The following is a 14,770-nucleotide window of genomic DNA, read 5'->3' as shown; positions in this document are numbered from 1 at the left end:
TAAACTTGATTTGTTACTAATAGTTAGCTGTCACAAAAACTTTAACACAGTAGAAGTAGAAATGGAACCCTTTCTCTTCTTATTCCAAGAATATATTTCCATGTTATCTTACACTGCTGAGTTTAAGATTTTTGTTGACAGCAGCCCTCCTGCAAGACTTGCCCTGCTTTTTTGTTAGTATGTATTTTTGCTTCTCCTTCTACTTCTTTCCAGCCAAGAAGTTAATAAGCAGTTCAGAAAGCTATTTTTAAAAATTCCAAAAAGCACCAGATTTATCTCAAAAATCACTATCAGCTCCTGCGGTGCAAAAAAATTTCAGATTGTGTCATTAGCACTTCATAAGATTTCACTGTTTCCTGGAGATGCTCCCATAAGGAGGCTAGTTCAAAAATCCTGAGCAGAAGGAGAAATAGATAGTGAAAATTTCTCCAAAGAATTCTCTGCTGGCACTTCTGCGGTGACGAGGGACAGAGGTTGCAATGAGAGAGATACCAGACAGGGATTACAGAGAGGAGTAACAAGGCTGTTGTACTAATGCACACAATTAATGTACTCCCCATTCTCAAACTATTTCCACTCACCGTTATGAACTTCTACTTTTCTCTACTTCCATGCTTTCTATAAAATGGAGAGATGCTAATGATTCACTTCTGACTGTCAGTGGAGAGACGAGGGCTTTAACAGCAGAAAAATAATTTCTTTGTGTCTCAATCTGATCCTGAAGAAACTTCTGGACTAGACCTCTTGGACTCTGACCTATGCTCAGCAAGGCTATGTTGTTGTAGGACCCAAAACCAGTTTTAAGCCACCTTTACAGTGATTCTACTTTTGCCTGGTGGAAGGTCAGAGCCAACCATTGGAAATGTTAGAACTGAGTCACACTTGCCCGGGCGTTGCACTTTGTAGCCAGTCATTCTTGCATAATGCTGAGTTGCCAGACCCTCTTATGGTGACCAGTCAGGCGCCAAGGACAACCCAACACTAGGAGACCGCTCAGAGATTAGATCCATCATTTTCCTGAGGTGCTTCATGGTATCAGCACAAGGATTTTGCCCTACGTTTATTGTTACAGTACTTGATGTTGCACTCAGAATAACAAAACTCATATCAACACAGTTGATCTAGATTTAAACTACTTAATGCAGTTAATGACATCAGTGTAGTTGCAGCATCTGCATGGGATATCCATTACATACAGGTAGCATTAGCCATTAGTACCTGACATATTCAGTTATAAACTGGAGTGTATATGTTTGCACAATTTGGGACTGCATCTTTGAAAGCGATACAGACATACTAATGCTCAACCAGGCTTTCCAGAATATGCTCATACATTTGAATGTCTTGCAAAATAGATCAAAGGAGTGACCTTACCTTTTCAGCATATACCTCTTTCTGTGCCAAGTGCAAAGCTCCTTCAATGCTCACTTCTTTATTTTTCACCATGTTCATAATTTTGAGGATTTTTTCCTGGCTTAACTGGAAAAAAAAAGTCAATCAAATGTTTTTAGAGACTGTTTTTTTCATTTGGCTATTAACGATACAGGGTGCTTGTGACAGTTACAGCTACAGTATCTGCCACAGAATTACAATTTCTTTCATATTTTATGTTCTATCAACAACCTGCCCAGCAAATATAATCTCCCTTTGAAACCTGGTGAGAGTCCACAAGATATCAAATATACAGGGGCTTTTACAATTTTGGAAGATGGGATGGTAATATCTGGAGATAGAACTGCCAGGAGGAAATCTTTTTTAGTTAGAAAATCTGTCAAGAAGTGAAAACATCAATTTTGCATGCTTGCCTCTGTCTTACCCGTGGTGTAAAGTACTGCACACAGACAACATGAAAGCAAAATCGTGAGTTTTTGAGATTTTCAGGGTGAAGGGGGGAAAAATTGCTGTTGGTATGAGCAGGTACTGCTGTCATGTGAACTTATCTGAACACGTTAACAAGCCGGCGTTACACTTCCCCTTTCTTTTACCAAAAAAAGGACATTGCACTGTCAATAAGCTTACTCATAAATTTATGTCGCTAGTGGACCAGGTGGGGATTGCAACGCCAAACAGGAATCAAGCAAAGAAAAAAAGGCAAGAGGAGTAACCAGGGACCCAGAACCACATCCACTTACCCTTCTGGCAAAGCTCTTTCACAGACTTTGTAGAAGGAATAAACCACCTCCCTTTGAGACAGACCAAAGAGTTCCCTTGTGTGATATCCATTCCTCGACACAAGCAGAACTGGGAATTTGGAAGGAGCATGTAGGTTTTACCACCAAAGCTCAGGAAATTGTGATTTCTTTTTACGCAGTAGCTTAGCTACAATACTCAGTTAGCTACGATATACAACGCTTCCTACCCCCCTGGAGAATGACCCCGTCACCAGGCGATAAATTACTACAATAAAATCTCTCGTTCAAATCTTTTGAAAGAGTTTTAAAACTCTTCCACGTGGATTCCCAGGTGAAGGGCCCTCCCCAGGAACATTACCCAGGCTGTGCAGGAGCAAGGGGCAGGGGAGACGCCTTGGGGAAGGGGACAGGGGCCTCCCCTACACCCCTATTGCCAGACCTGCTGCGGGGACCAACGCAGTCAGAGCAAGGCAGCTCAAAGCATCTCAGAATAGCAAGCAAACCTGAATTTGGCTACCCCAAAGGCAAGGCACCAAGACCTAGAGCGGGTTTTGCTGTTCCTGCCAAAGGAAAAGGCGGCGAGGAGCAGGCAGAGCAGGCAGCAGGGCTGCAGCTGCTTTGCCACCCCAGCACCTTCCTGTCCTCACCAGCCGCTTGCTTTACCTACGCCTACAGCTCCCCACAGATACAGCAGCTTCTCTGCTAAAAACCCCAGCACCGCAGCCTTGCAGCGGAACAAGGTCCTCTCCACCCACCCAAGCACCACAGCCACCCGGCACAAGCCTGACGGGCAACATAAAAATACCCCTTCACACCACAGAGTTAGGGGACCAGTAAATCCACAGGTTCTCTCTTTGTCCAAGCTGCACTACACGACACGCACTTTAGCTTACCAAATTTCTAACATCGCAACCATTTCCTGATCAACAGACGCATTGTATGTTTTTACAGCCTACAAATAAAACTGGGAGTAAAAGAAGAAGAAATATTTTGGTTTTAAAGCCTTGGAATTTTCAATGCTAATATAAAGGTAACTTATGGCATAGCTCCCAGCTGCAAATAGTAATGTGAACAGTGAGGAAAGTATGAAAGCAGCCTGATAATTCATTCACACTTGCTGAGGCACAGAAGTTTCCTACAATGACCTCCACATTCTGTATTTGAATTTTAAATGGCCGTATATTTACGCCACCCATACACTGTATACGATTAGATCTTAACAAGATAATTCCCCACTGAACAGGCTCTGTGTAAGCAAATGAGAATATGGATATATTTCAATTGAAATATATAGTTTCCCCTAGGCTAAGGTCTGCCAGCTTTAGAGCGCAAGATCCTATTTATGCAGGATAGCAATTCTTGATAGGAAGTTGGATAGTATTTTTGCAACTGTTAGGCCCTTTTGTATGGAGACGGGTTCAAAGATTTTGCAGCAGGATGACAACGGTAACATAAGGATAACATCGTAGCCTTATGTCAAAGGCACAGTCTGATTAACACAAACAGAAGTATGTATTTCCTTTGCTCCAGTACTGACATAACTCAATGAACAAGCTCCGTTCTCATTTGAATCTCATGGTGTTATCCAGCTACACAATATATGGCACAAATCTGCAGGGATGCTTCCTAAGAGTGACCAAGAAAACAAGAGTTTCAACTTGAATAATACGAGGCTTTGATTATTTTTTTTCTGGGATATAGGTGACTTGGGTCACCATCCCTGTCCCTGTGCAAGCGGGCTCCATGCTCTGCAGTTCCCGAAGCGCTGGGTATCTTAAGGTCTGTCTGTCTGGCCAAATATTCTGTCTAGACCAAAAACCCTTGCCACAACATCTCTACCAAGACATTTTCCTGTAATTCACTGTTTCCCCTTTGCGTTGCTGAAAATTTTCAATTTATTTTTTTTTTACTTTTACAAAAGAATTGCAGAAGAGGATGCATTTTTGGCTCTGTGAAGTATTCAACTCTTCATTCTGCTTACCTTCACCAAAGTCTCCTTTGAACTAGAATGAAATTCTGCCCAAGACATGAAAACAACAGGGAACATCTCTTAATTTGCTTAATAATGTATGAAGAAAAATGTTTGCAAAAGAGAAACAAATCATTTTGTATATTGCAAATTCAGGAAGATTAGTTAGTAAGTTAGACTACTGACAGTTAATGCGTTCCCCAGAGAGCACACAAAAGACAGTGTTTGGTACAGGCTATTTTTAACAGCACCCTGTTGTTTTAGCGTCTCTGTTAACTCTCTTTCTCACTGCACATCTGTAAGCAGGAGGGAAACATTTCAAAAGACAAGAGAGGCAAAAAAAGGCACTTTCCAGCTTATGAGAACTGTCAAAATTATTTGTCAGAAGTCTGTCTGGCTCACTTAGGTTTTTGACAACCTCATGTTAGCATGGTATTTTTACTTGCAAACAAGACTTGAATAACAGATCCTGACCTTTATCATTTGGTGTCTGTAGGGCTTTTCTCTCAGCACATCACAATTTTTGTAATGCTCATTCTTGTGTTTCTTTTGGTTATATTTTTTTCTTAAAAAGAAACAATTTTTGTCATATTATCCACCGAAATGCCACTAAGTCAGATCGTGTTATATTACCTAATAGAATTTGACTGGTGCGACAAAACAGAATGTTTTTGTACGAGGTTGGATAACAAAACTTAGAAAAAATTTAAATGCTTCTATTATAAAGCATGCACATTAAGGAAATACACGAGATTGTGTTAATAATGCATTCGTCTACCTGCCAGGTTAAAGAAGCTTGTTTAACACAGATTAAATTTTCATCACTCACCAAAATTCAGTATAGCCATGTAAGTGATTTGAAAGAAAAATCAACGCTCACAATTGACGGAAGAGCATAGAGCTCCAGGCATTCTCTGTATATCCATTACTCTGCAGGGTGAGGTTTTTATATTTTTGGCCTAGACATAGTATAAAATGTGTTTAGTGGCAAGATATGAGATTTCTGGCTTATTCTTGGGCAGCTGCCAACACAGTACTCTACAGGACTCCTTCCAGGGCTTCCTGCCACTCTCCATTTACCCAGCACAGTCTCACAGGAGGCCCTAAGAGGTATGGAAGGTTTTGCGTGTAGTCTCCACACTGTGGAAATATTACTCTAATGAACCCAGAAAAGTCCCCAGACCTTCTGAGCATCAACCAAGAAAGAGGGTTTAAAGCCACGTCATCTGAGTCATTTACAGTTGGTTGAGCAAGGCAGTGGAAGGCATGCAGAACATGGGTAAGCGTTCAGGGGTGAGACAGGCGAACATCTTCCTCTGTCTCTGCTTTCTGACTTGTCCTCTAGTACACACTGGTTCACATTCCCCACTCCACCACAGGATTGCTGTGACTCCCGTGCAGTCAAATAAGCTCCCTGGAATTCTCTAGGTGACAATTCGCTGCATCTAAGACCTGTCTCATTATCTGGCAAATCTTTCTCTCCATTACCTACAGAGGAATTTGAGCTACATGGCTTTTGCTCAGCTTATTCTTATTCTGTGGACCATCTTACCTGAATCATAATAATACGACAGCAATCTAATGCAAAAGGACTCCTGGAATGTGTGCACGTACACCCATGGAGACGTAGAGCAAGAAATCCGGCTGCCAGTCAGCTATATATATGATCTTGATTATTACAAATACTGGCACGATTCAGTGAGACATTATTTCAGGTTTACTTAGGTGAAGAACATAGCTAATACTCACCAAGCTCTATCATTTCCTGTGACAACAAAACCAAGTCATGCAGAAATCCTGCTCCCTGTACAAATGAGGAGAATTTTTTATTCAAGTCTAGTCAAGCTTTTCACTGTTAAGCATTCCTTACACTTGTCCTTATTAAACATTAACAGTGTTAAGCATTCTCATCCGCTCGCTGCAAGGAGTGAGAGACAAACCTGTTCCTGGCTGCCACGGGACCCAGAAGGGAAGGCTGGACCAAGAGGGCTTCTTCCTCATCTTCTGCACTCCACGCTAGCATCTCCCTTCTAGCACTGCTGAGATCAACGCTCCAAGGGACAAGGGGGCTCAATGCAAGAGGGAAGAGCCAAGTAGTGCCCACATGTTGCTTTACAGAGATCTCATGAATTTCTGGGCATAAATCTGACTGAATGCTAGTGTTGTCCACACAAAAAGAAATATGCTGTTTTCACACACATGCCTGATATTTTTTATCCATCGTACAGTCATATTTTCATTCATTTTGGAGCCCACTTTTTTAAATACAGCTTTTAATATAAAAGATTTTGTTTTCTATCCAGAATAACAGGATAAAGCGACTTTGAGGTAAAGCCTTCTGGGGATTTTCTGTTGACTCAGTGCCTTCCAGCTACAGTGCAAAACACTTTCTGCAAAGCAAGTACAGTGTAGAAGCTTAAAAATAAGTGCCAGGATATAATGCGGTGATTGACCTGTGATGAAATTTCAAGTAGCAACTTCTTTTTCCAAGCTGTGCTTTTAAAGGAAACACTTTATTTTTTCTTCTCTTTTTTTTCTCCCCCCCCCCTTTTTTTTTTTTTGAAAATCAAAGGCACTGGCTTAGTTAACAATGGCTATTTGTCTTCCTCACAATATTATGCTGAACTGCACTCTGTCTATGTATTGAACATGTCATTTAAGTGATTTTAAAGATAGTGGACACAATCTGGGTTGCCTTAAAAGTTCCACACTGGTGTTATCAACTTTCATCTCCTAATGTATTCACTTTTCCCAGGTTTGAACTTGGCCCAAAGTGTACTGAGCACTCCCATATATTTGCAGGGGAGTGGCTGTCTTCTGTGATTGGGGTATCTGAAAAGCCTTCACTTGTAATTTACATGAAATATCAATAGAGATGACTGATGTGATATTTTTATGTGGCAATACCGTCTTTTGTAGCCAGTCATAGAGATAGACCAATATTATTTGTCAAACAGAGCTGCTATTCATCAAATAAATTATCCATCTGTAATAATGTTTTGCATTATTTGTTCAGTTCTATATCTGGCTGAAAAATATCTGTCAACATTTATTCAAAGAAGAAGGTATTTATCAAACAGTAGCTTGATTTCCTTGAAAACACTGGAAATTCTGCCACTTTCAGCAGGAGCTGGGGAGCCCAAAGATATTTTATTAGAATATTTTTTTTGTTGGTATCAAGGTATCTAGCAATTAAATACAACAACAAAAAAAATCTCAAAGGGCTAGTCTCACAAATATTTAGGAACCTAAAATATAAACTGGTGCCTAGTGACATGAATATAATACAGCATACAACACAAACTAGTCTACCTACTCCCAGTTTTGCAAATATCACCATACTGAGGAACCTCAATGCCTCAACAATTCTTAAAGATCCGTCTGAAAAAACAGATGATGTGTAGGTCTCACATGAAGCAATTACTTTAGACTTTCCCTCGATCACCACTTACCGACCGGCATGTTCTCAGCAGGACCCTCCTGCTCTAACAGCGCTCGGAATTTGTCAGGAAACGACACTCACAAAGTAATTACTGGGGTTTCACTGTGAAAACTTAAAGGATAAATAGAATAGTGTTGCACAGGAGACTGACTTCATTTTTACTATTCAGTGTTTTCACTAATGATCTGGTGATGGACTAGGGATTTTGTCTATTAAATTCGCAAACTTTGGCACAAAGGTGGAAAGAACTGCAAGCGGCTGGCAAGGGGGATTCAAATTCAAAACAAGCTTGATAAATGAGAGAAGCAATCATATACAATTCAACAAGTGGGGAAAAAATGTTGAAAGAGTTCAGCAGGAATCACCAGCTTCACGAGGACTGGCTGAGGAACCCATTTTCTTCACAAAAAGACCCAGAAGTTATAGCAGCTTGCAAACTGACACAAGGCAACAACGTCATGCTGGTGCAATAAAAGCAAATATCCCACTGGGAGGTTAAAGACAACAGCGTAGTCTGCAAAACACAGTACTCGGCACCAATAAAGACTTCTGCTGGAACAGTGTGTGAAATTTTCCATGTCTCCAGGAAATAGTTGGACAAGTTGGAGGAGTCCAGATCAGGACAATAAGAATAACCATCACTTTGGAAAAAAGCATGATTTACAAGGAAAGAGAGGAAGGACTGGGATTTCACAGCCTAGAGAAGGCTGGGGGAGTCACAGACTTCAAGTACATAAATAAACGGCTGCTGCAAAAAAGGAAAGGAGCAGGTTGCTCCCTGTGTGGTAGGATAAGAAGAAATACATTTTAAATTACGACTCAAGAGGTTCGGCTTAGATGTTTGGAAAACAGTAAGGATAACAGTCACCACTGAGCTGTCGAGGGAAGATTACGGAACCTCCCATTACTGAGCATCTTTAGGAAGAATGAAACAAAAAGCTTTATGGACACTGTGGGATGCAAAAGCCTTGGATGGTGCTTTGATAGATGCATTACTGGGTTTGTGCCATACCTAACCTCCTCCTTATTTGACCCATATTTTCCACACTCGTTTTGCATTTTAATTAAGTCCAAGCCCGAATGCAAAGAACAGCTGCTTTCACTGCTTTTCAAAGCATCACTTTCAGGGAAAGCGGCAGTCAGAGATTTAAAAGATCGTAAAAAATTTCATCCAGCCTATGAGAGTTTATTTCCAATGCAGAGATGCTTCATGAAAACCCCTCCTTTCAGGAGACCATGCGCTGCCTTCTCAGAACTGACAGCGCTTGGTTGGGTATTCCGCAGCCTCAGCACTACCGCTGTGACCAAGTACCAAAGAGCAAGACATGCAGAGAAACCTTGTGCAGCAAGCCTCACCTCATAAGAAATACAATGACGTTTTCCAAATCCTACCTCACACATCCTAGGTCCTGTTTCAGCCAGGCTTGTACTAAGGGCCTGGGCAACCTAAGGCAGGAAAGGGGGTGCCCTCGGCTGTGCAGAGCCAAGCCTACCGTGCTCCAGTTCTTCAATACTGATCGAGACCAAATATGATCAGCAAATTAATGGTGATTCTTATTTCTACCCCACACCCATTTGGTGGCAGTTGTCTATTGACTTTATTTAGTACTGACAACTAAAGCCAAGATGGATGTTTCCAAGGGGTGATCTTGGAGTACAGAAACACAGCTGTACACTTCTACATCTTCAAATAAAAGTTCACAGCAGTTTCTGAATAGTATTTTTATGAGTTTTCCAGTCACACTTCCTTTATGTATTTGTAAGAAACTGGACTGAGATAAGTGAGAACTTTGGCTATCTAAAAGCATGATGTATTGCTAAACTTTACAGATTCTGTGATTTTGCTGCTTCACTTACTTCATCTTAAGCTGGTGCAATATTAAATTAAGTAATCTTAACATGGAATTTGAATTACCTGCTAGGGATTTTCTTCAAATACATACCAAAATATCTTTGCAGGCAGTACTCAAAACAGAAATTAAGATTGTAAAATTTTTAGTAGGTCCTCCATACCTGAAAAGTGCACAACTGAAGTGCTGGTGCGGCTACAGTCACTTATTGACACCACAGGAGTTATTCCTGTATATGTATGTATGTGCGTACAGAGAGAGACCTCAGTGTACCAACCAGACAATGAACAGCGAAACCTTTCCATTTCTCCTACAGATTGCAATGATCAGAGGCCCCATGCATGCTAGAAGTACACCTGATCAGAATGCTACAGTGAATGGGCAGGGAAAATATATTTTTTTGTTGTTTTGTCATTATAAAATGAGGTTTACATCCTCTTCCACTGTCACTTTCTTTTCCTCCAAATGTTGGCCTCCACAAAGACAAACTACATTAAAAACGTAAATAAAGCGAATCCTTTCTTTTAAAAAAATGTAAGATTTTTATGTGATGAGATACTTATTTCTTGCTGAACATTGTTGCCAGCTGAAATTAAGTGGGTGCAATCTGAATTACCTAAATAGAAGCAGTTTGCCTTTGAAGTAACCACTATGGGAAGATTTTCAAAAGCATTCAGGGATAGTTTTACACTAGCCACGTTCAGTACGAGAGTAAAACTCCCATTGATTTCAGTGCCCTGTCACCACAGAGACATGCAGTATATGTCCTGAATATGCGAAATGATACTTGATTTCAAAACAATACTTAAGTGTGAATTTACCTAGTAATTTCTCGGTGTATTGAGGTATGACTTAAGTAATAAACTACAAAATGAACTAAAATAAAATAGAGGTGGTTCATATGGAAGTATTTCAGTTTGTTACTAAAATAATAATGTTCTATGCCTTTAGTTACAGTAATTAAAAAAATCCACTGTGATAAAAAATATCAAGGATTATCATATTTGCTTATTAATGTGATAGTCCAATTAATCTTGAGAAGAACCAAAGATTACCAGGCTATTTAACAGGGACATTAATTATTTTGGAGAAAAGCATGCATCTTTCTGTTCACAGGCTTACAGTCTCATCCTCTGCCCTAACGTCTTGTAAAAGAAAGATACATATCAAGCAACAATTGGGCTGCTAAAATTATTAAAAGCTGAGCAAGACTCACTTCATTATACTTGAGGTTTATTAGATCATATTAGTTAACACCTGCTAAGCAAAAAGTATGAAGCGCAATATAGAGAACGCGACACTGATTTCATGCATGTTTCACTGAGAATCCAGGGTCTCCATGAATTTTACATTAATTAGCTGGAACATTTAATGAACAAACTCTTCATTATGTTCTAATCAAAACAAACACTGAGAGCTTAAGGAAAAACCCCAACGAGCAGCCATCTGCTGATGTATCATTTTTGACCTAACTTTTTTTTCCCCCCAGGATTGTGGTTTGTTAATAAATCATCCTAGCAAAATATTTAGGTTAAAAGAGGCTATTTCTTGTCACTCTCCTCCTAAACTCTGACAGTTTTAGCAGAATATAATCCTTGTCTGTATAAATGTTTTTGCTATGTTCTTAATAGAAGAAAGCACGCTACCTTTCCCAAACAAGGTCAGCTTCCTCAGGATGGGTTGGTTGGACACCTATTTGTGCTGGGTCTTTAAGTCCTTTCTTAAACTCGGGAAATCATTTCCCTTCAAAAAGAGACTCGGCAATATTCATTGTGCTCACACTTTCAGGAGCTTGGACAATATTGAGAATGAAAAAAGACAGATGGATCTCCACATGGCTCAGCAGCAGGAGGGATTTCACCTTTGTATGGGTGGGTGATGAGGAAGACAGACCTCAGGATGTACTTCATCCCTGTCCCACAGGCATTTCTGACCCTCTTGGTTTAATGGGCTACTTCCCGCTAAGTAGCAAATGCATGAAAATTCAGTACAGCCTCCCTGGATCTTTCAGTCTTGTTTTATACAAGAAACATATTCCCAAGGTTTGAGGTGTTTTTAGATGGAACAAGGAAAGGTGAGCTCCAATTCCCACGCAGATTGTTTCCATATTGAGGCTTTAGTCTGCCTACAAGTGATTCTGGCTTCAAGTATAGGTGCAGTCTGAGTGTAATGTGCACTGACATAGCATATATCATCCAGCAGTTCTGCAGAATCCACAAACACCCAGGTTCAAAACACCAGCAGGACCAAGGAAGCTGAACTGTCTCACAAGTCCTCTGCACTGCCTGACATTTGATGCTAACTGCAAGGAGGAGACTGTTCTGAATCCACATCTGTGCTGGACTGAGAACCCAATATGTATAGTCAGAAGCCCCAGTAGATCAGCAGGACATCATATTTCTGATTTGTAGTCTAACAACAATAGCCCGTGTAAGAGGCTACAAGAGCTGCTCCTGAGGCTGGATACATGTTCATGAATATACATACCAGAAGATATAGAATCAGCTGGCCTAATCTAAAGGGAATTGATCCCTGCTAAATATACAGTGAAAATCTGCTTTAAGCTACCTTGGAAAACACCGGGGGGGGGGGGGGGGGGGGGGGAGGGGGAGGGGGAAAGAAAAAAAGAAAAAAAGAAAAAAAAAATCAGTCACTTCAGAGAGGTGTCCTTTAACAAAAAGTCTAAGGAAAATTGTATGGGAAAGGCATGGGGATAAAGTACCTTAAAATCTCTGATTAAAGTAAAGCAGAGTGGAAAAGCAAAAGGTCTGACAACTGTTCCACCTTGCAATATGATCTTATCAGCTCTCAGAAAACTTAGATGAAACTCAGATGAAAAGCCTTAGTCAAGTTTTAAAAGGAGTTCACAAAAAGTTTAAAAGACACATTTTCTCAGGTGCAGTTTAGCTTTGCAAATATTTTGGTGATTGTACAACCTGAGCTTTGTGCATATGTTTTATTGCAGGCCTTGGGGAGTGAAAGAAATGGAAAAGTGGCACCATCTGGTTATGGTTTCCTATTTTCTGATTCTCATTCATGTAAGCACTTTCTGGTAGCAAGCGTTTGGTTATTTCCACATCTGTGCCACCCCTGACTTCCACAGCATTACCCAAAATAAGAAATAAGAGCAATGATTCATGAGCTGCAAACTCAAGCCTGTACGTCAGCGCCAAGCAACAAACACACGAGCTGTAGACAGCAGAGACAGAGAAAACGCTTCCAGACTGCATTTGTGCCTTTTCAACACCACTGTCATCAACAGCTTCTCCAAATAGATCCCAGCACCTCAGCATGTCGTTACACTGAATAGTGCCAGATGGGACCTGCAGTTTTATTACATTTCAGATGCTATTACTTCAGCTGAAGCAATTAATATCTGTCAAGGTAAATTGACTCTGTCTTTGGATCACCTGTTACACTGCCCACCGCAAAAATCTTCAAAAGCCAAGGAGGTTGATGTTGTATGGATGTAGCCAAAAGCAGCAATTTGTCCTGTGCCCTTTTTCCTCTTTGAAAAGCCAAAGAGCAATACAAAGGTTTCATCCTGGTTTATGCAATTGTTCTGGGTTTGTCCAGAGCCTTGTTTAGCAACTCTTTTCAATGAACTCGTACTTCTTGGTGAAAAAGGGGAATCATGCAAAGAGGGCAGGATTGTCCCCAGCTCTCGTGTTTTGCTAGCCAAGCCACCCTTGGTAGCTGCCCAGGACTAACTCACCACTCCAGCACACTTTCTCAGCCTACACGTAACGCAGTCATTCTTTCTTCTAATTGCTCTTTACTCCAAGTCACACACCTGGGAACCTCTGCCAATACATGCTATCAGCTATCCTAGTTAGAGAGGAGTTTTCCACTGGTTAATTCTCCAGGTAACAGACTTCCAAACACACAAGTATTGAAACAAACAGAACGCTACGATGACTATATATCTGGCAGGCACTCTCAGACAAATTCAATAGTGCTGCAAGCTGATGTATATTCAATTCTGGCATATCAATCACTTCAGATTCCAGTATGATTATCAAAAGACTGTATTTGCCTATAATATAAACCCCTTTTTTCCCCACTCCAATTACCTTATGGAAATTTTTAGCGCAGATAATATATAGTATTAATAAATCCTCCCTAACATGGCAATAGAAAGACTGATTTTCTCTCTTTGTCCCTTTCTTTGTATCAGGAAAACCTCACACATTTCAAGTTTCTTAAGAATAAAGCACAGAAAAATATTATTTCATACACATCTTCTGCAAACACTTTCTGATATAGTAGACCAGTCTGAGCTCACATCACATAATCACAGAATAATCAATTACATTAAACAATCTACTGCAAATTCCTTGCTAATAAAATACAAAGTCATTTTCGGTTTCTGATATGCCATCTCTTCAGTTACGCACAACAAATAGCACTTTCACGCAAGCCATAACAGTTTCTGCCTTTACCTGTGAAAAAGTGTCTTGTGTTCTTGTATTATCCATGTCTGGGAAAATTCTATTTGTTTCATCAGTATCCCATAGGGTTGCAAACTATAGTTTATTCATGAATCACACCTGCTTTTCCACAGCACTGCTCTCCTTCTTTCTCTCCACTTCTCTCTCTCTTATGAAATCTTGCAGCCAATGGCTTTTATTAAGTGTTACTTCCTTTTATGCTGAGAACTGAAAGAAACAATAATGATGCTTTGCTTCCTTATGGCAGCTCTGTGAAAAGACAAAAAAAAAAAAAAAAAGTAGAAGTTGTTTGTTTGCTTTTCCTGAACTGATATTTCTGTTCTAGTGACTTCCTGAAATCACAGAGCCATGAATGCTGAAATTATGATTTATTACTGTACATTGGATCTATCTGAACACCCAACAAATTTCATGCTAAATGTAACAAAGTTTGCGTGAGGAATTACAAATACAATGCTCAATTTTCACAGCAATATTTTTATGCACAGCAGCAATCTTTAATATATATCTTCAAACTCCAGCATGAATACGTGCATAGTGGATGAAAGCACACAGGCACCTGCGGGTTAACGTACAAGATTCGTGTAAAGATAAACAGCATTTTAAAGTCTGCCTTTGCTATCTGTATCTGAGGAGAGAGTCTAGTGATTAGAAGAGGGAATTAACAGTAAGGCATTCCTAAAATCTCACCCTGGGTCTGACAAAAAATTGTTCAGCAGCAACAGAGAAATTATACCTCAGTTTCCCCACCTACAAATGGTGACTTCTATTATGACACAAAAAAGTATCGAAATTAATTCAGAGATTAAAAGTTCTGAATAGACATGGCTGGAAGCTGGACTCTTCATATTTTGACATTTCTTCTCCTCCAAATAGAGGCAAAAGGGAAAAATCAAAAGCCAGCAAGTATCTCCTGCAAAGTCAAT

General features: G+C 40.1%; 1 protein-coding gene across 6 annotated transcripts in view; it reads right to left on the bottom strand.

Annotated features, from left to right (window-relative positions):
* The window catches only part of LOC128916682 (delphilin-like), a 57,216-nt gene extending 43,189 nt beyond the window's left edge, over positions 1-14,027 (bottom strand). For 5 of the 6 annotated variants that reach the window (XR_008469033.1, XM_054218654.1, XM_054218652.1 and 2 more), the window contains exons 1-2: positions 13,836-14,027; positions 1,375-1,479 (exon numbers count right to left, since the gene is read on the bottom strand). Coding sequence is in view for 5 of the 6 variants with exons in the window: in XM_054218654.1 (XP_054074629.1) it covers positions 1,375-1,479; positions 13,836-13,871 (141 nt within the window). In the remaining variant the exon portion in view is untranslated. Of the gene's footprint in view, positions 1-1,374; positions 1,480-2,132; positions 2,249-13,835 lie in introns of those variants that run through there. The other variant, XM_054218656.1, reaches the window with a different exon arrangement.
* Positions 14,028-14,770: the final 743 nt, after the last annotated feature.

This window comes from Rissa tridactyla, chromosome 12, assembly GCF_028500815.1.
Source record: "Rissa tridactyla isolate bRisTri1 chromosome 12, bRisTri1.patW.cur.20221130, whole genome shotgun sequence".
Classification (NCBI taxonomy): Eukaryota; Metazoa; Chordata; class Aves; order Charadriiformes; family Laridae; genus Rissa; species Rissa tridactyla.
The sequence above is the reverse complement of the archived record's forward strand: the minus strand, read 5'-3'. Positions and strand labels throughout refer to the sequence as shown.